This window comes from Agaricus bisporus, assembly GCF_000300575.1.
Source record: "Agaricus bisporus var. bisporus H97 unplaced genomic scaffold AGABI2scaffold_4, whole genome shotgun sequence".
Taxonomy (NCBI): Eukaryota; Fungi; Basidiomycota; class Agaricomycetes; order Agaricales; family Agaricaceae; genus Agaricus; species Agaricus bisporus.
Window position 1 is genome coordinate 462840 of NW_006267367.1, and position 22013 is coordinate 484852.

At 48.1% G+C, this 22013-nt stretch overlaps 12 protein-coding genes across 12 annotated transcripts; 8 read left to right on the top strand and 4 right to left on the bottom strand.

Annotated features, from left to right (window-relative positions):
• Positions 1-23: 23 nt before the first annotated feature.
• On the bottom strand, positions 24-233 carry AGABI2DRAFT_67942 (hypothetical protein; the record flags this gene model as incomplete). The annotated part of the gene is made up of 1 exon (XM_006459807.1): positions 24-233. One exon carries the CDS (start codon positions 231-233, stop codon positions 24-26), a length of 210 nt encoding a protein of 69 aa, XP_006459870.1.
• Positions 234-375: 142 nt separating this feature from the next.
• AGABI2DRAFT_68000 (hypothetical protein) lies at positions 376-1476 on the top strand (the record flags this gene model as incomplete). Its single annotated transcript, XM_006459808.1, has 1 exon — positions 376-1476. A coding segment is annotated over one exon (1101 nt), but the record flags the coding sequence as incomplete, so codon positions are not given.
• A 203-nt stretch (positions 1477-1679) lies between these two features.
• AGABI2DRAFT_202276 (hypothetical protein) lies at positions 1680-4228 on the bottom strand. Its single transcript, XM_006459809.1, has 9 exons — positions 4151-4228; positions 3666-4100; positions 3506-3617; positions 3307-3452; positions 3189-3259; positions 3050-3140; positions 2866-2990; positions 2674-2814; positions 1680-2622 (listed from the first exon to the last, which is right to left on the bottom strand). The coding sequence occupies exons 1-9, from the start codon at positions 4197-4199 to the stop codon at positions 2419-2421; spliced, it is 1374 nt and encodes a 457-aa protein (XP_006459872.1). The 5' UTR covers positions 4200-4228; the 3' UTR covers positions 1680-2418.
• Positions 4229-4305: 77 nt separating this feature from the next.
• Positions 4306-4906, top strand: AGABI2DRAFT_191670 (hypothetical protein). The gene is made up of 4 exons (XM_006459810.1): positions 4306-4427; positions 4481-4488; positions 4544-4739; positions 4790-4906. Exons 1-4 carry the CDS (start codon positions 4314-4316, stop codon positions 4850-4852), a joined length of 381 nt encoding a protein of 126 aa, XP_006459873.1. The 5' UTR covers positions 4306-4313; the 3' UTR covers positions 4853-4906.
• Positions 4907-5000: 94 nt separating this feature from the next.
• AGABI2DRAFT_184378 (hypothetical protein) lies at positions 5001-9665 on the top strand (the record flags this gene model as incomplete). The annotated part of the gene is made up of 14 exons (XM_006459811.1): positions 5001-5052; positions 5104-5165; positions 5219-5339; positions 5390-5655; positions 5705-6232; positions 6289-6345; positions 6402-6548; positions 6599-8216; positions 8250-8254; positions 8392-8562; positions 8618-8749; positions 8804-9049; positions 9101-9554; positions 9640-9665. 13 exons carry the CDS (start codon positions 5001-5003, stop codon positions 9371-9373), a joined length of 3678 nt encoding a protein of 1225 aa, XP_006459874.1. The 3' UTR covers positions 9374-9554; positions 9640-9665.
• A 911-nt stretch (positions 9666-10576) lies between these two features.
• AGABI2DRAFT_149846 (hypothetical protein) lies at positions 10577-11248 on the top strand (the record flags this gene model as incomplete). Its single annotated transcript, XM_006459812.1, has 4 exons — positions 10577-10872; positions 10921-10982; positions 11033-11118; positions 11165-11248. 4 exons carry the CDS (start codon positions 10577-10579, stop codon positions 11246-11248), a joined length of 528 nt encoding a protein of 175 aa, XP_006459875.1.
• Positions 11249-11508: 260 nt separating this feature from the next.
• AGABI2DRAFT_67564 (hypothetical protein) lies at positions 11509-12968 on the top strand (the record flags this gene model as incomplete). Its single annotated transcript, XM_006459813.1, has 2 exons — positions 11509-11874; positions 11934-12968. The coding sequence occupies 2 exons, from the start codon at positions 11509-11511 to the stop codon at positions 12966-12968; spliced, it is 1401 nt and encodes a 466-aa protein (XP_006459876.1).
• A 359-nt stretch (positions 12969-13327) lies between these two features.
• On the bottom strand, positions 13328-15250 carry AGABI2DRAFT_191675 (hypothetical protein). The gene is made up of 10 exons (XM_006459814.1): positions 15198-15250; positions 14884-15147; positions 14625-14823; positions 14464-14558; positions 14296-14417; positions 14086-14237; positions 13906-14023; positions 13668-13844; positions 13492-13611; positions 13328-13438 (listed from the first exon to the last, which is right to left on the bottom strand). The coding sequence occupies exons 1-10, from the start codon at positions 15214-15216 to the stop codon at positions 13400-13402; spliced, it is 1305 nt and encodes a 434-aa protein (XP_006459877.1). The 5' UTR covers positions 15217-15250; the 3' UTR covers positions 13328-13399.
• A 53-nt stretch (positions 15251-15303) lies between these two features.
• AGABI2DRAFT_191676 (GTP-binding protein sar1) lies at positions 15304-16504 on the bottom strand. Its single transcript, XM_006459815.1, has 8 exons — positions 16398-16504; positions 16270-16328; positions 16157-16216; positions 16028-16094; positions 15730-15962; positions 15592-15670; positions 15515-15537; positions 15304-15460 (listed from the first exon to the last, which is right to left on the bottom strand). The coding sequence occupies exons 1-8, from the start codon at positions 16438-16440 to the stop codon at positions 15455-15457; spliced, it is 570 nt and encodes a 189-aa protein (XP_006459878.1). The 5' UTR covers positions 16441-16504; the 3' UTR covers positions 15304-15454.
• Positions 16505-16789: 285 nt separating this feature from the next.
• AGABI2DRAFT_202296 (hypothetical protein) lies at positions 16790-19509 on the top strand. Its single transcript, XM_006459816.1, has 8 exons — positions 16790-17185; positions 17238-17386; positions 17436-17661; positions 17717-18366; positions 18426-18670; positions 18725-18858; positions 18910-19097; positions 19154-19509. The coding sequence occupies exons 1-8, from the start codon at positions 16811-16813 to the stop codon at positions 19416-19418; spliced, it is 2232 nt and encodes a 743-aa protein (XP_006459879.1). The 5' UTR covers positions 16790-16810; the 3' UTR covers positions 19419-19509.
• A 672-nt stretch (positions 19510-20181) lies between these two features.
• On the top strand, positions 20182-21490 carry AGABI2DRAFT_67334 (hypothetical protein; the record flags this gene model as incomplete). Its single annotated transcript, XM_006459817.1, has 10 exons — positions 20182-20224; positions 20276-20395; positions 20497-20545; positions 20603-20630; positions 20687-20698; positions 20753-20773; positions 20826-20878; positions 20937-21115; positions 21171-21316; positions 21368-21490. 10 exons carry the CDS (start codon positions 20182-20184, stop codon positions 21488-21490), a joined length of 774 nt encoding a protein of 257 aa, XP_006459880.1.
• Positions 21491-21717: 227 nt separating this feature from the next.
• AGABI2DRAFT_149852 (hypothetical protein) lies at positions 21718-21897 on the top strand (the record flags this gene model as incomplete). Its single annotated transcript, XM_006459818.1, has 1 exon — positions 21718-21897. The coding sequence occupies one exon, from the start codon at positions 21718-21720 to the stop codon at positions 21895-21897; it is 180 nt and encodes a 59-aa protein (XP_006459881.1).
• Positions 21898-22013: the final 116 nt, after the last annotated feature.

The window sequence follows — 22013 nt, forward strand, 5'->3', positions numbered from 1 at the left end:
CATTGTTTATTATGAAATACATCTCAGATACTGGGGTTAGGGTTAGGACGGCGGACCAGCATAAAAAAAAGAGCCTGCCCAGCCAGAGTGGCCAAAGCAGGACAGGAAAATATTAGGACGGTGCATGAGCCGAAGCCCATACAAACCGCGAAGTCCCCCTGCGGACAAGGTCGCCGTGCTATGGAGGGCCTCCACAGCCCACAAACCCGGAGTCTTGAAGGGGCCTGTGCCATCAAGGTAAGTATGAGGTGCCCAGGTCTCAGCTCCCGGATTATATACGCACCTGCCCGTGCGCACGGACCACATCAGCCCACGCGTTGGCACGTGGTGGGTCTGGAATCATGTGCAGCTGGTTTTTTCGTCGTCGGGGCTTTGATGCGGACTCTGCGGGCGAGTGTCCTGGCGCGTTTCTCTGCCCGCGCATCCTCGACGCTCGCGTTCGACTCTACCTCGCAACTGGACTCTCTCCAACTCACCCGCATCCAGGATCTCCGCAGCGCGCTCTTCAAAGGAGGCGCTCCATCCCGCATTTGGGCCCACTACACTAATATCCTCAACTATTTCAACTACGACGTTCTCCCTCTCGAACTCCATCAACAGGTTCTGCGCCAATGTTCTCCCCCCGTCCGCAGTGTTCGCCTTTCCGATGCCAAACGTCTTGCCCAGGGCAAACGCCTCGAACACCGCCACCTCCATGAGGGCCGTTTTCAAGCCATAATTAGCAACATCCGGGCTCTAGGGTGTACACCGTCCTTGGACGATTATCACTTCATTTTGGAACACTTTGCTGCCGTGGGCTATCACGTTGGCTGTCATCAAGTGTACCAGGAAATCATCCACCTTGGCCTCACCCCCCAAACCAAAACATTTGGTCTCTGTCTCCAAGCAATTGCCCATCGACTCACCCTCCCCACCTTTGAAGTCTTCCGCATGCGCCTTGTTGCCCAGACCCGCAAAGCTCTCGATGACCTCATGTCCGACATGCGTAGATTCAATGTTCCTTTCACAACTGCCAACCTTGACCTCGCCCTTCGCATATTCAAAGAAACAGTCGACGAGGAAGGCCTCAATAAACTAGTCAAGTGGACCTATGGCATTGACCTAGACAACCCGGACTGTTCGCCTTTGGACCTTCTCGAGAATCAGACGACGTCTTCCCCGCAACCCTTTTCTACACATGCCCTCAACACCATCATCGATACCCTTGGTCGTTTCGGAGACATCTCCAAGGTCGTTCAAGCCTTTGAAGTCCTATCACAACCCCTTCCCCAAGCCAAGCAGTACCGCTTCTCCTCCTTTGACGATGAAGACGATTTTGGTGTCCCCGTTCACGTTCCCCCTCCTTCTAATCTTTCCCTACCATATGCTTTGCCTAACACAACAACATATTCCATGCTTCTCCGCCACATCAGTCGCGCACGTCATTCCACCCTGGCTAGACATTATCTAGTCCAAGCCTTCAAGCTAGATAGACAGTTGGCTTTCGATCTTTTCACTCAGATAGAAGAAGAAAAGCCGTTGGCACAACTCAAAGCTCCTCGCTTCTCGTTGACCCATGATATGGTCTTATCCGTACACGGTCTTGCTAACCGGTACAAAGATCTGGGCCTTATGCGCTGGCTCCTGAGCCAAATGCCCAAATTCTTGCGCAACAAACGCGTGGATCTGGAGTACTATACCGAGCTGCGAACCGCACTTGGCATCCCTCTACCTGATTCGCCATTAGACGAAGCAGAAGGCGTTATTTCGACCACAGGAGTATCATCATCACATTCCCATCAACCCAAGTCTCGCGAGGTACAACCGGACCCCTCTTCAGGCAACGTGCAGGATGTTGGTTCACCATTGGATGTCGACGTCAATGATCAGAAGCTACCCGAACCTTCACCGGAAGCAAAAATGTTCGATATCAATCTTCACATCAGCATCTTAACGCGTGAATTGGATAAGATGTTACTACTCGCGTCAAAAATGGATGAGGTATTCGGGCGCACAATGCAAAGGAGGAAGGAGCGGCTTGGCCGCCGCGTTTGGGAAAACCGAAGTATATATCTAACAGATGAAGATCGGCGACAAGTTGTGACTCGGGATCACTGGCAACAAGTTGTGAATTTCCAACCCCATCGTGAGCTCGTAAGACCTCAGCTCCCTGACCCTCGATGGCCATTTGGTCCTAGTAAAGATCCCCGCATGCAAGATCCTGTATTTGAGAAATCTAAGAAACCTCCGCTCTGTAGTCGACTTCTCGCAAAATATCGAGGTCTACCACCCTCGTAGCGATGGCAATCACTACATGTACGTTCTGCCTACATAGTGTGGACAATCCTGACGATGTGAAAAGTTAGCATAGAGGGACCTCTTGATGAGGAATGCAACAGTAACATTACTACATCCACAACTCTCACTGGCCACTTCCAGCTATTGTTGCAAATTCTCCAGTCCCTTGGTCTGTTCTCGAATCGCTTGTTCCATCCCATCCAACCAAATGTCAATATCTGCTGCACCCTGGACTAATACATTATGTTGAACCGCGTCTCGAGGGCGTTGCGTCCCAAGTCCCAAGTAACGAGAGAGGGCGAGAACTGGCAACCTTCGCAAAGCCCTACCTGACATGTTCTGACCCTGTTCATTTTTATCGGCAATTTGAACTTGTAAATCGACATTTTAACTCACCCGACATTGTGAGGCGAGTTTCATAATCCGTAGAGCGAGATATATTTGTTCTTCGTGTGGGTCATCGGGTTTTCTGGCATAGTCTTGCCCGGCCTTAGCGAGTACTTCGAACATTTGAGCTTGTTTCAGCGTAGGAATAATCTGGATGACATGCTTGAACCAGTTGCTTTTGGAGGAGTAGGAAAAGCTTACTGCTGGGACAACAATGCCTTTTGAAATAATTTCACATAAACACGATCTCAGAATCTCATATATCGCCTCTCTCGTCGGCAGATCAATGAATTGGATAATATCTGCGCGATCGATAAAAGCACTGTCTGTCAAGCAATGGATGTAAGTCGGGACAATGTTGAAGTATCAGGTTGATGTTTCTAACCAATAGCCTTGACAAGGTTACTTGTAGACATGATGAGAACATTTTTGCGATGCTTCAGTTTGTCAAGTTGAGTCAAAAGAGCATTGACAACCTAAGATCTATTGAGCAATGCTCTGTGATCGGGACATTTTGAACAAACCCTAAGCCCATCAGAAGGCTCAGTTCCGGCCATTGCGCCTGCACGAGCGGCTGTCAGTGATTCCACCTCGTCTATCGCATTATCAGCAGAGTTCTCAGAAGAAAGAAGGAAACAGTACCAATCAGGACAACAACGAAAGCATCCTCTTCTTCGATCAACTCGTTGATACTATTGAACAGACGCTGTACGAGCTTGCCAGACTCCGAAAACCATTTTGAAAAAAGGGAATGGGAGTTGATCTCGAGCAATCGTGCATGAGAATAGCTATACTGAAATTCAGTTGGTTGGAAAAAAAAAGGGAAAGTGGCGACATGCACCGGTGTGATAATCGAATTGAGAGTTTTTGAGCGAGAGCACGACAAAAAGAAGTCTTTCCTGTTCCAGGAGGTCCATAAAGTAGCACAACGCGGTTCCATGATACGAGATTGACTAAAGAAGTTGTGTCAACACAACGCCAAGATAAACTAAGAGACTTACAATCGACACTAGCATCACTCAGCAACAAGGTAGCATGAATATAGTCAAGCATTTTCAGCTTGATATCGTCCGCATATATCAAAGAATTCCAGAGTCCATCCCAGCTTTTATTTGGAAGCTCGCAAACGCTGGCAGTCATGGTATCGCCGTCATCTCTACCACCAGAATCGTTGGAAAATTCCTCAAATGAGTCGCCGTCAGCAGGCTGATATACGTGAACATGGAGGATAACTTCTTCCGTGGATAGAGACTGCTTGGGACAAGGAGCCTCGCATATATTGATGATTTCGACAGAGGAAGCAAGTTCTGGCAAATCCTGCCATCCCTCTGGTACTGAAGGAATACCAATTCTGTCGTGGGACATGACAAAGGTATGGACTAGGCTGCGAATTGTATCGAAGCGTGCTGACGCCTTGGCGTTTAGGCGAACTTCAACTAAGAGGAGAATGAGTATGGCGCGCAAATTTCTTTGAAGAAGTACTGACCGTGGATGGGCCACCTGGTAACATCGGTCTGCTGGGCGTCTGGCGGCATAATAATGGGGAGGAGGGCAAAGCGAGAACGCGTTCAATTTAGAGATATGCAGTCCACGTGACCGTTCCCAATCTTATCAAGATTTGAATTGTCATCTCGTCCAGCACAGCGACAATGGCGACTTGCGAAGCTGATATCCCAGCGGAAGGTCCCCCAGCTCCATCTACTGCAAGCTTACCTTACCCTCAGTCCGAGGGAACGACCGTTGCAATTGAATTTTGCGACAGAGTAAGCTCATTCCATAGCTGTCAAGGTGTAACCATCGCTCAGTAACAAACAAGTGTCGATGGTTAGCCTCGTGGTTTGATTGAGCTTCGGTGAAATTTGTAACCCTGTCATTCCAGGCTACATCGAGCAACATGGGTGCAAACCGAACTCTTCTTGTCCTTCCCTCCACCAGCGGTTGCCTCTATCTCGCTCTTTCCCCGAAATAGTGAGGACACTGCTGGGAGGTTTCGCGTCTGGGTCACGCACGATGGTGATCAGAAGCTTGTCTGGGACCGCAAGTCCGAGGGTGGTTTTCCGGAACTCAAAGTTCTTGTGGGTGCCAAGGAGATATCCATTTGCCTCTCTCCTGATATGTATTGCAGAAACAACGAATTCGAGACATAATTCAACCCGGTAGGTCGTTGGGTCACTCTGACAAGGTGTAAAAGGCACATACACATACTTATGTATTTTGTACTTGATCTCAATCAATGTATCCATCAAACGCTTTATATAATCGGCTGAGGATATTTCGTGACCCTAATCCTTCACAACCATTGACCTAGCCGCGCCCTTCATCTTCTCGCATCCTCTATGAGTGCAGAGAGTGATCTCGAAAGGCTTGTCAATCAATGCAGGAGCAACGGTGAGATTTGTTCTTAAAGCCCGCCTGCAAGCTGACTCGGAAACACACAAGATGTCGATGTCAAGGTTGATGCTCTCGCCAAACTGCAGACGCAGTTCGAGTCCGGCGTGGAAGTAATGGTGCTCTTTCCTCACAGCTTATACCAACTCACACGGATATTCTCTAGATTGACAGTCCCGATACTTTCATCAATGTCTTCAAGAACTGTCTCCGGAGCTCAAACCAGCATATGACGACCGCCGCCGTTTCTGCCCTACTTCCATTCCTTCCAATCATATTTCAAAATGGTAGGTGTGGGATGGTAGTTGATATGGGTCAATTCTCACTTTCGCGTCAGGTGTTGCAGATATCACAACACTTCGTTCAGTCCTCGTTACCCTGTTTCCTCTGGTCATCGACCGGCTCAGTGACAAGGACAGGGTACAAATTAAAGCACGCGAGTTTATATCGCGTCTTGGTGCTTACTCTTTCAAGTCTGGATCATCAGGACTCGCCCCTACGCGATCTAGGGATGGGAAAGGACCAGAGACACCAAATATGGTATTCGAGAGGCTTTTGAAGGAGCTGGGCCTAGCAAGCAAGGTGTGGAAAATAAGGGAACAGGTATGAGCAGTTTTCCGATGCGCGAAATCATTCACCTATTTCTCTTAAGTCGATTCTGGTCCTTGTTTCCATCCGAAAAACTCAATACCAATTTCCTATCCGACCTTACCTGTCCTTGTTGGTCGACTGTTTGGAAGATACTGATGCACATGTTCGCGATTGTGCACGTAGCTCGGTCGTGGAGCTCTTTACAGGCCCGGGAGTCTCAGATGCAGCACGGGCCGACCTGAAGAAGGAAATGACCAAAAAAGGGGTTCGGAAAACAATTTTGGATAGTGTGCTTTCCAAAGTTTTAGCAGCTTCATCAACCGACAGCGCTCCCCCTAGTCGCGAAGGGTCCGAGAACGGCGATGCCAAGAAGGAATATGTTCCTCCTAGCTTGATGTTGCAAGGAAAACGTCCCAGAACTAACAGTCAATCGAGAACTTTCACTCCTATGGCTACTCTTCCTCGGACGACTAGCTACAGTGGTTCCATCAAGGACTCATCCCGGCCGCAAAGTCGTGCGGGTGCAACCACACCCCCTACTACCGTTCTCTCCCCGTTGAATGATAATGCTGAAGTTCAAATTGTTTTTGTGAGTAAAGTATTGACGGCTTTCAACTCATGTACATGTATGCTCAAGCCATGCAGGTTGCCTCCGGTCGTGACCTTGAAAATGAGTTCGTATCCATGGCCAAGCCCTTCGAAGTATGTCTTCTTTAAAAATAAACATATATTGTTCTCAAATCTCGTCTCTCCTCTAGGGTAAAGAAACAGAACACAATTGGGCTGCGCGTGAGCAATCCATTCTACGGGTTCGCGGCATGCTTAAGGGCGATGTTCATCAGCGATTCCCTGATGTTTTCATGGCATCATTGAAGGATGGGTTCTTTCAATGGACTCTGAAAACGGTTAGTACATCTCGAGCTATCGTACGGGAAATCTATTAAAATCAATCCAGCTTGCCAGCCTGCGCACGACCGTGGCAACGAACACTTGCCAACTCTATTCTGAGTTGGCAGTTAATCTCGGATCAAGCTTGGATCCGTTTTGTGACTTCCTGCTGTCCCACCTCCTGAAAATGAGTAGTCTCACCAAAAAGATAACAGCGCAGCAGTCTCAAGCCTCGGTCACAACCCTCCTAACATACACTTCTGCCCAACCAAGAGTCGTGATTCCGCTTTTATGGGCCACTCTGCAGGAAAAGACTGTTCAATCTCGTGCTTTTGTGATGGGTCATATCAAAACTTATTTAGAAGTCCATGGGCACCGCGCCAAGAACGCCATTGAAGGCTCAGGAAATCTTGAAGTACTTGACAAGTGTATGCGTAAGGCAATCTCAGATGTTAATCCCTCCGTGCGCGAGACAGCTCGTAAAATATTCTGGACTTTTGACGACTTTTGGCCGGAAAATGGTAGCGCTATTCTAGAATCGCTGGATGCAACGGCCAGAAAACAACTGGAAAAAGCTTGTCCAAATCCTGGTCGACAAAACACGCTCCCTCCCACCACTCCGTCAGTCCCTAAAAAAGGCAGCATAGCGGCGGCCATCGCTGCCAGTCGCGCTAAAGCTAAGGCCATTGCCACCGCACCTCCCACCTTGCGACATCAAGCGACTTCTACATCCCACGGACTTCCAAGCCAGCGTCGCTCGGGATCACCAAGATCCCCCAGTACATCCCCCAGGAACTCGTATGCTCGCCCCTCTTCTCCTCTATCTCCGCCCCACTCCCGAGGCTTGCCCGCTAGAACTGTGCCTGCTCCTGTTCCTCAGCTCCGTGCGCGAACACCGTCTTTCGGGTCTGGACAAAATTCACCACCATCCGTGCCTGAAACTGTGAGGCGAGGCAGTTCTGGTAGTTCTCCCGCTCGTGGTTCAACGCTTCGAAAGACCATGCGCACAGTATCGTCTGCGTCACTACCTGCGTCTCCACCTCAAGTCTTTTCATCGTCACGCACTACTAGCACCCTATCTCGCAATACTCCTGTACCGCTTCCTCCCCCCAGAGCGTCTACACTTCTTCCGCAGATGGGTAGCGGTTGGGACGAATCCCTTCTTCTCGCCCAGAGTGTACCCATACCCCTTGATGATGAGTCGGAGGATGATGACAACCTGATGTCGTTTTCCGCACCTTTCCACACTTTTACTCAAAACAAGAAGGACCCCCTCACCCCCCCTGACTCCCAGTCGCTCAAGTCAGCTGATTCCAAGCCAACATTTTCTGTATCCAATGCGCTTTCTTCGGGCTCGATAGCTAACGTTAATAATCAGCCTGTTGTTGAGGATGCTCTGAAGGCTCGTGCGGAACAGGCTGAAAGTGCAGCAGAGAGGCTGTTAGAATTAGTTGAACCCGAGGCAGAGGGCGCACCGCATCCGACTCTCCCTCCGTCCTTGTTGGTTGGCAAGCAGAGCAAGCCCGCACCGAATCATCCTCCGGTGACTCCTGAAAACCGAGCTTCCGTTATTCTCAAACAAGCTGCTATGTTTGAAGATAGCCCGGCTTATTCGGGCAAGGCCTCGTTGATGGACGTGCTGCAGGAAAGCAAGCAAGAGGGATGGTGGGCCAAGCGTCGATCGGGTATGTCGTTTACCTGCCACTGCGTCTAGTCAGCTGACGTTGGTTAGGTATTTTGCTTAGGCATTCCATTCGACTAGATAATCCAATTGGGATGATTGAACAGTGTATTACAACGCTCTCGTCTGGCACTGTGATCAGTGAGACTTTTTACAATGTCGCCTGCGTTTCTCTTCAGAATCCTGTCATCCTTTCTCCCCCAACAAGTCCTGGAAGCGATTCTGTTATGAGTCCATCACCGTTTGATTCTTCGCGTTCGATGCCGTCGTTGCATTTGGATCTATGGGACAAGGACAAGAATTTTAACAAGTTGTATAGAGCAATGATGGAGCAGTTGACGCCTGAAAAAGTTTGTGCTCCTCGCTTTTCGATCATCAGCGCTCTCTAATATAAATAACCATCAGGATGCTGAAACTCTCGAGGCTGGCCTTGTCGCAGTCTGTGCTTTTATAGAAAATCAACTACCGCATCTAGATGGTAAAGAAGCAGAACTGTTTGCTACGCTCTTGCGGGTTCGCTACTGCAATCAAGTCAACGTGGGTCCTTTTTATTTACATCTGTAAAACTCATCTAGACTAACAAGTTGGCAGGTTCTGGAAGCGACTAATGCTACGCGAGACATGCTGACCTCCAAACTGGAGCCTGTTTACGGGTTGACGACGATGCATGCGAGCCTCAAAGACTTCTATGAATCGAAAGTACCATCAATGGCAGACGAAGAAACTAAAGCAGCAGCCCATGCATTTGGATTGATTGCACTTGGTAAATTTATTCTCCGGCTTCCTGCTGAAGTTGCAGAGGAAGAACTTCCACGGTTGAAAGGAACTCTTATTTCGGTACGTTTCCTTTAACTCGACTTTCATATGCTAAGGCTGATGATGTCAAAGTCTCTGAATGATAAATCATCTCTCATCATCCGTGAATCCGCTGCAGCGTCGATCATTGCTGCCCAACTTGTTCTACGCGATGAGACGCATCTATTCGCGCTTCTCGACGGGTTGGCGGATGACAAGAAAAACCTGTTGACGTATCTATTCGACAAGCATGGTGCGCGCGGAATGACGGCGTCGAATAGGAAAACCGGACTGCATAAACTGGAGAAAGAAATACGGCGCCTGGATACGCGCACGAGTACACCTTCGAGGACGCCTCGAACTTGAATACGATTTATTGTTTGTTTGTGATACCCGATATGAAATGATAATTAGCTATCTAAATGGATTGACTTTGAATTGTTTTGTATGCACATGCGGATCAGAAAATACGGTAGCGACGAGCCAGGTAGTACCCGACGCCTGCCAGTAGGCCACCGACGTGACCAACAGAATCGGTTGTGCCACCCTGCAAAACGAGTGATGATGAGGGACAGCGGTAGAGGATGCACGCAAGGTAACACTCACACTATCTTTGAGGGAATTGTAGGCATCCCATGTAAAGATACCGGATACGACGAGCCATGCCGGGACGGGTACGATTCCATATAGCTGGAATGTCAATCGCGGGGCAAAACAAGCGATTGCAGCAATGACAGAGTAAACAGCACCTGAAAATGAGTTTGTGAATACGGTTACACGTCGTAGGAAGTTTTGGGGTAGATTCACCACTGGCACCATGTGCAGGCCTATCACGGTGCCTGACATAATGGGAGTAGGCCATACTTGTAAGGGAAGAGACAATACCACCTGGATAAAGGTGTGAAGCCGACTAGAGGAGACATGAGCTGAACGTACCTCCGAGATAGAGGAAAAGAAATTGACGGCTGCCAATACCTCGAAGGAGATGGTCGCCCATGAAATAAAAGGTGAACATATTGAAGAATATGTGGCCGACATCTTGGTGTGAAAAGGCGCTTGAGATGACTGTCCAACTAGAAAGGATACATCAGTGAATCGGGGGAGCCGAGAGAGGGAGGGCCGGACAGTCTTCCATCTTTGAGGTTGTTGACGCTGTTGGTAAAGTTTTGATTCATCCAGACGAGTGCCGAAGAATCTTTCTCCATTTGCTAGAAGCGGAAAAGAGTGAGTAAGAAAATGAGAAAGATAAATGGCGCGTACTGCACGACCACGGGCGGCCTGCCACAGGCAGAAGACGGCGCCATTGGCACCAATTATGCCCCAAAAGACATAATTGTGAGGGATGTTGTCGAGAAAACCCAGAAGACTACGGCCGCGTGGTTGGGGAGGATGGTAGCGGAGGGTGTGTCTGGACGAGGAGAAAAAGGAGCGGGAAAGCGTCGGAGGTGGCCTGGTAAAGAGGCCGGGACGGAGGAGAGGGCGGAAGAAGGCCATGTGTTTGTTTGCAGCTGTTGACGCGCAGCGACCAAGGCCGGTCACTGCGGAACGACTGCCTCGCTCAGCAACAACATGTCCCACCACCTCTTCATTCTCTCGCCGGCAGACTCGCCGATCTACTCGCTCACACACCATTCTACCCGGGCAGCAGCTAGTACTGTCTCCCCGCTGGCATCGAATCTCCCGACCTGGTCCACCTCGGCGTTTGCTGGGACACTGACTGCACTGTCTGGCGCATCGAGTGTCGCGCAGCACACGCCGAGCGGGCCGGTCAAGATGGGCGGAGGCCAGGACCGCCACGTGATTCAGATGATTGCAAATGCAAGCCTGGACGCGATCGAGGACGTCATGCGAAAGGAAAATGCCATGTGCGTCTGCCCTCTAGGACTTACCGCAGAGGACTGATGTGAAGCTAGGTATCTGCGTGCGGTCGACAAGTTTAATGAGTGGACCGTGTCCGCGTTTGTGACGCCCGGAAGTACGCGAGAGGATAGATACCACTTCAGACGCTAATGATCATGGGAACAGATGTGAAATTCGTGTTGTTGCACGAGGCGAAGAACGACGAGGGGATCCGAGCGTTTTTCATGGAGGTATGGGAGATGTATGTCAAGGTGGGTTGGATACGAACAGATGGCGATGAAGGCTGATGGTGTGCAGGCTCAGTTGAATCCGTTTCACGGCCTGATTTCGAGTTCGGTGTTTGATGGGCGAATCCGCGCCAGTGCCAAAAAGCATCTGTGACTGTGACAGGCTGTGTAGTGACTGTGACGAGGTGGCTGTCTCTTCTTTGCTCCTCCTCCCAGCGCCGTGGGTGGCCTCTTCTCTCTTTCTATCTCTCGCTATTCTCCAAAAAATATACGCTTTCTCTTTCTTTCTTCTTTGTCAGTACTCTCCTCTTTCTTTCTTTCTCTCTTCCTCACTGTCGCGCACCCCCGCTCATCCCTCCCCAGCGCCTCTTCTTGTTCAGTAATCCCCTTTTCTCCAGCTATCTATCTACCTTCATGTCAAACAATCATCGTGCCTCCCTCCTCAATGGCCTTCGAACGGGCGGCGTGCGCTCTGTCTCCACCAACTTCCCTCACTCTGCCGCCCCTGGCGCTGCCACATTCAACCTTTCTCGCTTCCCTCCCCACCCAGAGGATGAAGGTGACCAATTTCTGGACATTCCCCAACATTTCAACAATAGAAACATTCCCATGACTTCTGCCGTCGACGGCAATAATCACTTTAATCTTCAACAGGCCCATTACCCCATCAATCAGAACAACTTTTCCTTCAGCCCCGCCTTCCCTCAAGTCTCCTCCCCCGCCCCCCACAATCAAGCCATGTCAATGCAAATGCTCCAGCTCGAGATGATGAGGATCCAGGTAAGCTTCCCTGCCTGCTATCCTATCTTCCTTACCTCATCATCTCCTTATAGGCGCAGACCATCCAGAACCAGCAATATCAGGCAGAATTGATCGCCCAGGCTCAATATCAAAAGCAGGTCCAACTTCAGAATGCTCAAAATGCTGCCCGACGCCAACAGTTCAATTACAATCCTCCTGCTACTACGGGCCCGACCAATCTTACTTTCGGTCCCCGAGCTACTCCACCTAACAACCAAGGTCGCAGAGGTAATCAAGCTGATCATCTGCGCGCCCAACTTGGCTTGGGTCCTGCTCCCAGCGTTGCTGATGATCAACCTCCCATGACCGCCGCTTTGGGTGGACGTTTTGGTAGCCGTTCTGTCACTGTCAACGGTTCCAATCAGTCCCCAGCTCGCTACGCCAGTGGCGAGTACGATATTGCTCCCCCCGCGACCCCGGGTTCTACCACTGTCATTAGTGGTGGGATTTCCTTGGGCAGTCCCGCCTCGAACAATGTTCATCCTCCTTCCAAGTCTGATTCTGTCTCTTCTTGGAGGCGCGGCGGCTCTAATAACTCGGTCATCAATGGAAATCGTGCTGTTTCGTCCCCTATTGTGAAGATCACTCCAGCTCCTGACAATGAATCCGAATCTCCCGTTGGAAATTCAGGTTCCAGGTTCCGCCCTCACCCTCTACGCTTCAACCCTGTAGTTTCCCAACCTTTACCCGCCGTCACTATTGTTGATACAGATGAGGATGTTGATGCTGACTCGTCTTGTTCCTCTGACAAGACTCACTCCTCACCAACTACCCCTCGATCCTCCGCTTCGTCCAACGAGATGCCTCTTTCGCCGCGCGAGGAGGCCTCTAAGAAATTGTTTGAGGGACTCGGCATTAGTCGCCCCATCACTGGCTCTCCCGAGCACCAGCAGTACCCCACCGTGTCCGTTGTCAACCACAGGATGGCTAGTCAACCCAGCAGGCAGCCTCGAGGGCCGCCGTCGGGTGCTGATGAGCTCGGACCCAGGAATTTTGCTGCTCGTATCCGTCGCAAGGCCATCGGTGGCCTGATAGATGCGCGTGAAAGACGTGAAGTTATTGACGCATTCTGATTCACCCCTAATTATGAGAGTACGGACTTGAAGAAGAAAAGTTGATTATTAATCCGCTCTCCTCTCTGTGAATCTCCCATTGGCTGCTCAAATAGCTGGATTCTTTTCTTTATTATTCCATCCTTCTTTTATGAGTATCTTCTGTATAAAGAAAAAGTACAAGAAAAGGGTTTTTTTGATCGTGTTCTTTCTGTGTCTGGTCGATCTTCCATTTTGACTAGGACACCCCTCCATTCTTTTACAAGCGCCTCCCTCCGATTCTGTAATTAAATTGTTCCATAGCTTCTCGACTGTTTCGATACCAGTACTCATTCCAGCCGCGTGATGCGGTTGGTTTCCCAAATAATTACCCGCTCAAGGTGTTTGCAGTGAAGCCATGCATAGATCGATATGAACCATAGGCAAATACGAAAGAACAGACAAGAAAGTAGCTACTTGCAGCGCTGACCCACGATCGACTTCCCGTGTTCCTGAAAGGAGGTCTATCAAATATATCGCACTAAATGACGAAATTTTCGCTTACCTGCCACTCTTCTTTACTGATCCATAACTGATGGAAGGTACCCAGGCTCGCCAAGATACTGCCTCCGAGCCAGCCTCCATACCTCCGTTCAATGGGATTACCAGGTGCATGTATCTTGGCCTATGATACAGAGTCAGTCATACGATTGGCAATATATAAAATTCCGTTTGACATACGTGAGGAAATGTTCTTGTAAGCTCATTGCTCAGACGATCAGCGAATCCTGCAAATTGACTCCCGCCTCCAGTTAGCACTACATTGCCCATGAGGACTTGACGTAGCTCTGCATCACAAGCGCGAAGCGACTCGGTGATTAGAGCAGGAATGTTTTTTGGTAAATTCGGATTCGACGCCTAGGAAAAAACACAGCTTTCAGCCGAGGTAAACTTGGGGATTAGAAAAATGGGCGCATACGACGAGCGCTGGCGAATGCCAGAAGAACTGTTCTCCTACTTGGTACCGTTCCATACCAAAGTAGGTATTAAAGCCCGTTGGAAACTCGTATAACTTCGGAGGGCGAGACTGAGCAGCACTATTTGCATCACCAGCCGGTAAGTATGATATATCTCCATCGCGTGTTACTGGAATACCTACGCGTCGTTCCATCCTTGGTCCAGAACAGCAGCGCAATGTTGAATCCACTCATCTATCTCGCGTTCTTCGGCCCACGACTGCCAAGTTTCCGTTGTTTTTGGAATCCGATCCTGACGTGCGGTAAATTGAACAGGCATATTTGGTTCGATGGCCTAAACCATGGAGTATGGGTCAAGAATGGAATACACTTTTAGTAGGTGGTCACCCTACATTTTTTGAATCAATCATTTGTTGAGGAAGGAGGGCAATGCCTGATCGACTGGGTGTAGGAGTGACGAGAATATGGCGAGCGTGGGCGCGCACGAGTTTTGGGAGACTAGAATAAACGAGACCTTAAGAGTGTCAGGCGACTCTCAGTATTGCTTATAGTAAACCCACCCTTGCGTAACACAAATCCATCTACAACGGGCGTTACACTAGCCATTGCCTGACCAACATCAACCACAAATGCTGTCCCTTTCCCAGCTGCAAAACTGAACCCTCGGTTAACCCAAATTTTGTAAAAGAAAAGCGCGTATATATATTCAAACCAGACTCACGCGTTCAAGACACCAGTATTTGCGATATAAAACGCAGGAACTTGGAATTCTTCAAACATGATCTCTGCCATACGTTCTCGGTTAGCAGGTGTGTTCCAGGTTGGTTCGGTAACAAGGATTGGGTGTTCGGCAGGATTACAACGCATGACATCCGAGATGGCATGGTCAACGAGAGGTTTTATCGGACTGAAGTCATTTACTACGCAATTCAAGATTAATACGCACAACCAAAGATAGTTGTTGCATAACATCGACTCACTAAGACCGTCGACGATAGGATTGGCTACTTCCATACCCTCCCTCCATATCGAAGGCCCCGACTGGCCAATATATAGTTTCGCAAATTTTGATTTACTAGACTCTGCATTATTTTCACCAGTATCCCCCATAACAACATCGGCATCGGGATTGGTGGACATGTAGCCATAGTGAGTTGGGATGATGGCTCTTGGCGTATCGTCCCCTGCATAACCCGCGCGAACCGATGAAGTTCCAATGTCGACTACAAGTGCCGATACTTCGTCTATGCAAAGGGTCAAGAAATGGTGGGACGATGATAGACACGAAATTTACCTCCTCCATAATTGACCATCTTGAGCTCACGAAATAAAAAGCGTTGAATGCATTGATACAGCAATTCAGACTTGTTTACTCATGTTATCTTCGGACGGCATAGCTTCAGGTCAAGTGTGTCCTCGCTCACAAGTTTCAATAGAAGTGGATAATTTGAAGAACAATGAAATAATAGCGAGGAACACCAACTACTACGTAAACTAGGGCGGGCGCAAGATTGTCCCAAATAGACGAATATGTAGCAGACCTACTCCTGTTTAGATCTTCATGGTATGTCAGCACTTCGTACGACGAAACAGTAGGATAGTTTTACTCACATATTGTGAGAGCCAGCGGAAACCTAGGTATCACAAGTCAGGGTTTGAAAGACGTTGAACTGATGATAGCCACATACCTTCACCATACCCTTGTCTCTGCACAACGGAACACATAAATATCTCAATGGGCCGGATGTCGCTTAGAGGGACCTTTCCCTAATTACACATTGTTAAGTTCCGAATGCATGACTGCAGAAAATTAAATGAGTAAGAACCTTGCCGGTGGTCTGGTACAGTCCCAGATGATGCCTCAACTCTTCCTCGCTGACTGCACCAGGGGCATCAATCTTGTTTCCGAGAACCAAGAAGGGGACTTTTGAAAGCTCTTCAATAGAGAGCAATGCATCAAGTTCAGCCTTGCTCTCGGAGAAACGCTCAAAGTCAGCACTGTCCACCATAAAGATGATGCCATCGACTTCGGGGAAGTAATCCCTCCAGAGGCGACGAGCTACAAACGCGGGGGAAACGAGTAAGAACACTTTACACAAAAAGACATAAACGGTCTGGACACACCCTGCTGATGACCACCCAGGTCATACGTGGTGAATTTCACGTTTCCAATGGCAAGTTCTTCAGAAGCTACGTGAATACAGTGAATGAGTTGCATTGTTGAGAGGGGTGGTCATTCCAAAAAAGCATACTCGGGTGAAGGGTTGGCTGCAGAGTAGCGAGGCGGTCATTCTTTAACATGTGTAACAGTGTCTAAAAAAAACCAGGTCAGTCTCCGCCGTTGCTTGCAGCAATAGCATACGTACAGTTTTCCCGGCGTTATCTAAACCGAGGAAAAGAATTTTAGCATTCTTGTGGAGGAGACCTAAGTATTTTAGAGCACGAGGCACACGGTCAAAAGTCATTCATTGAGGTTATCTTCACAACAACTCACCAAGGGAAGAGAGGACGTCCCAGAACCAATTGAGGATGAACATGGTAGGAGCGAGGCTGGACCAAGACTGGGCAACAGGAAATCGAGGACGTGGAACAGGAAACAGGAGGGCCAGCCAGCCATTAGCTCACCGTCACCCTCGACACGTCACACATCACGCGAAACTCGTCACGAAATTCAAGCTGCACCGGAAGCGCCTAGCAATCCTCCTCAGTAATACCAACGGAGAGCTGCATTTGACTCGTCCCCATTGATATGAATTTGAGAACAGCCGCATAGAAATCCTCGAGTTACAAATTCGAGGAATGGGCTCAGTCCCAGTTGATTGTTTGTCTGTATTAGTCAACAACTTCAGATCACCTTCGAATAACTTTTTCAGTCTTCAGTGCTGAAAAAACCCTCGACAACCAGTCATGCCTCCTGATGGCTTGAAAAATAGTAGAAAACGAAAGCAGGTGGACGAAGACACATATACCCCTCAGAACACAGTCCAACTTGAAATGCTCACCGACGAAGAAGATACCGGGCCAGTCAGTTCGGATGACGATGAAACGGAAGAATTCCCGGAAATTGACCCTGGAAGCGACTCAGAGGAAGAGAGCGACCAGGAAGAAATTGAAGATGACGACGAACTGCAGTCAGACGATGATTCAGATGAATTGGACTCAGATGCATCTCTTCGAATTTTTCCAAAAGCCAAAACAGAGATTTCAGATATTACTGGCAAACCAAAACGCGTGTATCCGGAAATCGAAGCAGATTACGACTCTGATTCTTCGACGGAAGATGTACGCCCTTTTGTCACTGGTGATTATATGCTGAGAATGAAAAAATACATAGGCACCAAATCGCGTCGGTAATATTCCGATGCACTGGTACGATGACTTGCCACATATCGGTTACGATATTAATGGCAAGAAGGTACTCAGACCGGCTCGCGGCGATGAACTGGACAAGTTCCTTGCAACTGTGGATGACCCAGATGCATGGTATGGCTTCCTGCTCTCTCCCTCTCCGCCTTGACTAATTTTCAATCAGGATGTCCGCCTTTGATAAAAATCTTCAAATGGATAAGCCTTTAACAAATGAAGAACTAGATCTTATTCGGCGACTTTATAAAGGCGAAAATCCGGATATTGGTTATGACCCATACGAGCCCATGGTTGAATGGTTCACAGGAAAAGGAAAGGAAGAGATAATGCCGCTATCTGCTGCACCAGAACCCAAACGTCGTTGGATCCCAAGTAAATGGGAAAAACAAAAGGTCAGCCTATTGCTTCCCTGCGTTTTTTCGTCCTCCCTCCTGAATTACATGCTAGGTTATGAAAATTGTACGCGCTATCCGGCAAGGGCGCATTGTCCCCAATAAACCAAAGTCGACCAACAAAATGGAGTTTTTCTCTATCTGGTCGGACCAGCCCTCAGCGCTTCAACAACCACCTGCCCCCGCTCCCAAAGTCCGTTTACCCACCAATTCAGAGTCCTATAATTCGCCTGAGGAATATCTGCCGACAACAGAAGAGCAAGAAGAATGGAAGCAAAAAGATCGAGAAGATCGTGAACGCGACTACCTCCCGCAGAAGTATCCATCGCTCCGACTTGTTCCAGCATACGATCGTTTTATTCAAGAACGATTCCATCGTCAGCTGGATCTGTATCTCGCGCCCCGTGTGCAGCGAGTCAAGCTGAATATGGATCCAAAATCATTGATTCCCAAGTTACCGAGTCCAAGCACGCTCAGGCCGTTCCCAAATTATAAGAGCCTAAGTTTCGCGCACACGAAAGGCCGAGCTCGTTGCTTGTCTGTCAGTCCCGATGGTGCCTGGGTAGCAAGTGGTGATGAGGGAGGCGTTGTCAGTCTTTGGGAGGTTAATGTAGGGCGGGAAACAAAACGATGGCAATTCAAGAACAAAGTCAGTTCCATCGAATGGTGCCCCAGAATGGATGTCAGCTATCTTATCATTGGAGTGTGAGTTCATCAACCAGCTTGAAATATGCTTCCTACTTCACAGCTCATACTTTCTTAAGTGAGGAGGAACTGCATTTTCTCATTCCTCCAAATTTGCCCGACGATATCTACTCTCGCACGAAGTCACTTCTATCTCCATCAACGCTACCTGCCCAGCCATCACCTTCACCACTTACATGGGAATCAATATCATTGGATGGTCAATCTATTGATAAGCCTATTTTATCCATTCGCCTACCCTCGTCATCTGGCACTCCAACCCATATTGCCTGGCATCGTAGAGGTGATTATGTCGCGACCGTATGTAAGTGCATGACATATTCAGCATCTCAGAAGCCGTCATTCAATAATCTTACAGCCACGGGTGGTCCTCAGAATAATGTCTGGATACACCAGATGTCCCGCAGACACTCCCAAGCCCCTTTCAAAAAAGTCAAAGGGTCAGTGCAGGTTGTCCTTTTTCATCCCACGAAACCCCATTTTTTCGTTGCTGTGAGTCCCACTTCTATCTCGTACTCAATTAGTACTCAATGAATGGATCAGACTCAGCAATACATCCGTATCTACAATCTATCAGAGCAGCAGCTACTCAAAACCTTAAACCCTGGTATGAAATGGATATCGTCCATGGATATTCATCCTTCCGGCGATCACTTAATCGTCGGAGGATATGATCGAAAATTATGCTGGTTTGACCTGGAGCTTAGTGACAAACCGTATAAGAGCCTGAGGTGAGCTATTTTGAGTCAATCTGATTGCAACAAAAAAAAACGAACGTAAATCCTAGGTATCATACTCGTGCTATCCGTTCTGTTTGTTATCACCCGACATATCCGCTATTCGCATCCTCATCAGATGATGGATCGATTCAAGTATTCCATGCACGGGTCTATAATGACCTTCTCACTGATGCTCTTATCGTACCATTGAAGATTCTACGCGGCCATCAAGTTCAGGAAGGTTTGGGTGTGCTACAAATAAAATGGTGTACACGACAACCATGGCTTCTGAGCAGCGGCGCTGATGGACAAGTAGCTCTTTGGTGTAGTTGATGTTGTTCGTCCTTCATTCTCGGACTACATGTACTTGTCTATTTTCATACTGTATGCTTCCCTACCGGCGGTCCAGTATGAGACCCACCAATCCGTGACGACGTGGAAAGGCAACGTTTCGACTCGCATTTCTAATTCCCAAAAGTCGTGAGCGTCCCATTGTGGATCAGATTTATTGAACGTTAACGCCACAGTGGATATACGCCCTTTGAGCGGTAAATTTAGTGCACTTTATGTATTTCATCTTCATGGTGCAACTCTTTTCCCTTGCCTTTATAAGTATGTAGTTCTTTCAATTTTTTCTTTCTTCTATGAACCATATGATCTTAATAAAGATATTTTTATCCAGACTTAGGTAAACATCAGCCATTATTGGCCCTCTCCTTTCCCATTCACGACAGGCTTCATCATGATTACCGAGTCACATGTGGCACGTCTTTCATCTCAAATCATCACTCAACGTCAAAGAACAATGATTTATGAAACGAAAGCGGACATTAACTCACTAGCCAAGTACAAATCAAGGAAACTATCATCAGACCGTGATAGTCAAGATAATAATGGAATATCCGAACGGAGCTAAGTAACAAAAATGGTGCACTTCATGAAACCTTGTTCGCCTGGCCTTTCTCCACTGGGCGCTAGGAAGCTTTAAAAATTGGAGTTTGATCGAATTCATGTTTCCTTTGTCCCGTACAAAGACCTCGAAAGTGACCCCAAATAACGCAACGCGCTGTACGGTACTCCCCCGTTGACGATTACCATGGTAAACTGGTCGGATCCAAAGGAAATAGCGAGGGACGCAGGTAGGCTTCAACTGCAATGATGAAAAGACTTGACCGCCCATGTGTTGGTAGCTGTTTTTGAGAAACTACTTTTTGCGCTCTTGGGTGTTTACCTATGGGAACTCACTCTGCACTTTGACTTTGAGTGGTCGTTCATCGCCAGGCGCCGCGCCTTCCGTTGGCCTTTGGTGAGTTTTTTGTTTCTTTCCCTGAACACTGAGTACTGACTGAGTTTTGATCATAGAGTTTGTAGCTCTACTTACTTGAATGCCCGTCCCCTAATTTCTCCCTAGTATTTTTCTTCTTCTGTCGCTACTGCATGCTCCTTTCATTCACTGGACTGTGAGTTCGAGAGGAGCAACTCTGTTCATCTCATTTCTGACCTTCTAACGCCTACAGTATAATATCTTTGACGGTAACAACCGAAGTAAGTTATTGATCTTCTTTGCCACAACCCCGTCAAGTAATTTGGTGAGCGTATAGATTAATTGTCGAGTACGTGCAACAATTCTAGTCAAGGAGCTATGTCGCTGAAAAACATTCCTTTAGGCCCTTTACACATTCAACTCCGTAGGTTTATTGATACTCTGTCGTAACGAAAATCTCAATCGTCGTTCTGCAGTGGGCGGGGAATATGACCATCTTGTGTGCTTCTACCTCACTAATGTTGAGAACGTGAGTGAATTCATTGATCATTGAGTGATTAACTCACTTACGCCACACGTCATTTAAGCATTGCACTTTGGAATCGTAAGAAAATCATTATCGCAACGCTCACTGTCCTCTGTTTGGCGCATTGGGGTCTCCTTTACCGGACTATGTTCATTGTGGTCGCCGAGTGGGATCACAAGCTGGGCATATGTACGGTCACCCAAACGAGCCCACGCCTTCTCAATACCACCTTCTTTTTCAGTAAGTACTGTTTGTTCCTGCAACCTACAATTTGACGATGCGAAAACCTTTCTAGCGATGGCCTTTGATTTCATCATCCTCGTCTTCAGCGCTGTCGCTCTATTAGGTCGCCATACTGCACGAACAGACCTTTGGAAACTTCTTTTCCACGACGGACTCGTTTATTTTCTAATTTCGTTTTCTATGAATTGTATTCCAGCGGTAAGCTTTCATTCACGGGGTCTGGGTCCACAGAAGACTTATCTCATCCAGGTCCTCAATATCCTTGATCTGAACAGTGGGTCATCTATTGCCCACCTTTGTAAGATCAATACTGACTCGGTCGATGACACCTTCAGCGCCCATGAACGTGTACGTCTTCTCACGCTAATCTAAAGTTTTCCATCACTGAACTTATTCGCATTAGGATTGCCACGGTAAGACGTTTTCTTCCGATCCGTTCGCTCTGATGTGTGCGGAGCTGACTGTATTTTCCCTATCAATATTTGACAGGTCCCTGCTGCAATGATAACGTGAGTTCGAACTAATTTTTGGCGGAGATTGCACTCACAGAACTCAAACGTACTAGCTCAATCGCGGCTTGCCGTGCAGTGATTCGTCTTATGGAGTTCAGCGCAACGGAAACCTATGTCCATGAAATGAGTAAGGTTGGTGCCAAAAAGGGCACTAAGCCAAGTATCGTCCCTCGTTGGTCAAGGAGAGAGAAAGGAATGAGTTCCGCTCGTCCTGAAGTTCACGTAACGACAGAGCACATCACTATGGCAGAGTTTCCGTACGCGTAAAGTCTTTTCTAAACTTTGCTGACAAGTTTGCATGCTCACACTCTGACAAGGTCGCCTTTCTTCACTTCATCTCTGAGTTGGGTGGGTATCACAACCTTAACTAGGTAAATACCGCC

Excerpts from the sequence above, each read along its gene's own strand:
- AGABI2DRAFT_202276 (XM_006459809.1), bottom strand. The coding sequence starts at position 4,199 with ATGCCGCCAGACGCCCAGCAGACCGATGTTACCAGGTGGCCCATCCAC. Across the intron at positions 4,101-4,150 it reads TACCAGGTGGCCCATCCACG|TTGAAGTTCGCCTAAACGCC; the intron begins GTCAGTACTTCT and ends TTCTCCTCTTAG. Across the intron at positions 3,141-3,188 it reads AGCCTTCTGATGGGCTTAGG|GTTGTCAATGCTCTTTTGAC; the intron begins GTTTGTTCAAAA and ends AATAGATCTTAG.
- AGABI2DRAFT_191670 (XM_006459810.1), top strand. The coding sequence starts at position 4,314 with ATGGCGACTTGCGAAGCTGATATCCCAGCGGAAGGTCCCCCAGCTCCA. Across the intron at positions 4,740-4,789 it reads TTCCGGAACTCAAAGTTCTT|AAACAACGAATTCGAGACAT; the intron begins GTGGGTGCCAAG and ends TATGTATTGCAG.
- AGABI2DRAFT_191675 (XM_006459814.1), bottom strand. Across the intron at positions 13,612-13,667 it reads TTACAAGAACATTTCCTCAC|GCCAAGATACATGCACCTGG; the intron begins GTATGTCAAACG and ends TCTGTATCATAG. Across the intron at positions 13,439-13,491 it reads TCAGTAAAGAAGAGTGGCAG|GAACACGGGAAGTCGATCGT; the intron begins GTAAGCGAAAAT and ends ACCTCCTTTCAG.
- AGABI2DRAFT_191676 (XM_006459815.1), bottom strand. The coding sequence starts at position 16,440 with ATGTTCATCCTCAATTGGTTCTGGGACGTCCTCTCTTCCCTTG. Across the intron at positions 16,329-16,397 it reads GGACGTCCTCTCTTCCCTTG|GTCTCCTCCACAAGAATGCT; the intron begins GTGAGTTGTTGT and ends TAAAATACTTAG. Across the intron at positions 15,538-15,591 it reads GAGACAAGGGTATGGTGAAG|GTTTCCGCTGGCTCTCACAA; the intron begins GTATGTGGCTAT and ends TGTGATACCTAG.
- AGABI2DRAFT_202296 (XM_006459816.1), top strand. The coding sequence starts at position 16,811 with ATGCCTCCTGATGGCTTGAAAAATAGTAGAAAACGAAAGCAGGTGGAC. Across the intron at positions 18,859-18,909 it reads AACCCCATTTTTTCGTTGCT|ACTCAGCAATACATCCGTAT; the intron begins GTGAGTCCCACT and ends TGAATGGATCAG. Across the intron at positions 19,098-19,153 it reads AAACCGTATAAGAGCCTGAG|GTATCATACTCGTGCTATCC; the intron begins GTGAGCTATTTT and ends CGTAAATCCTAG.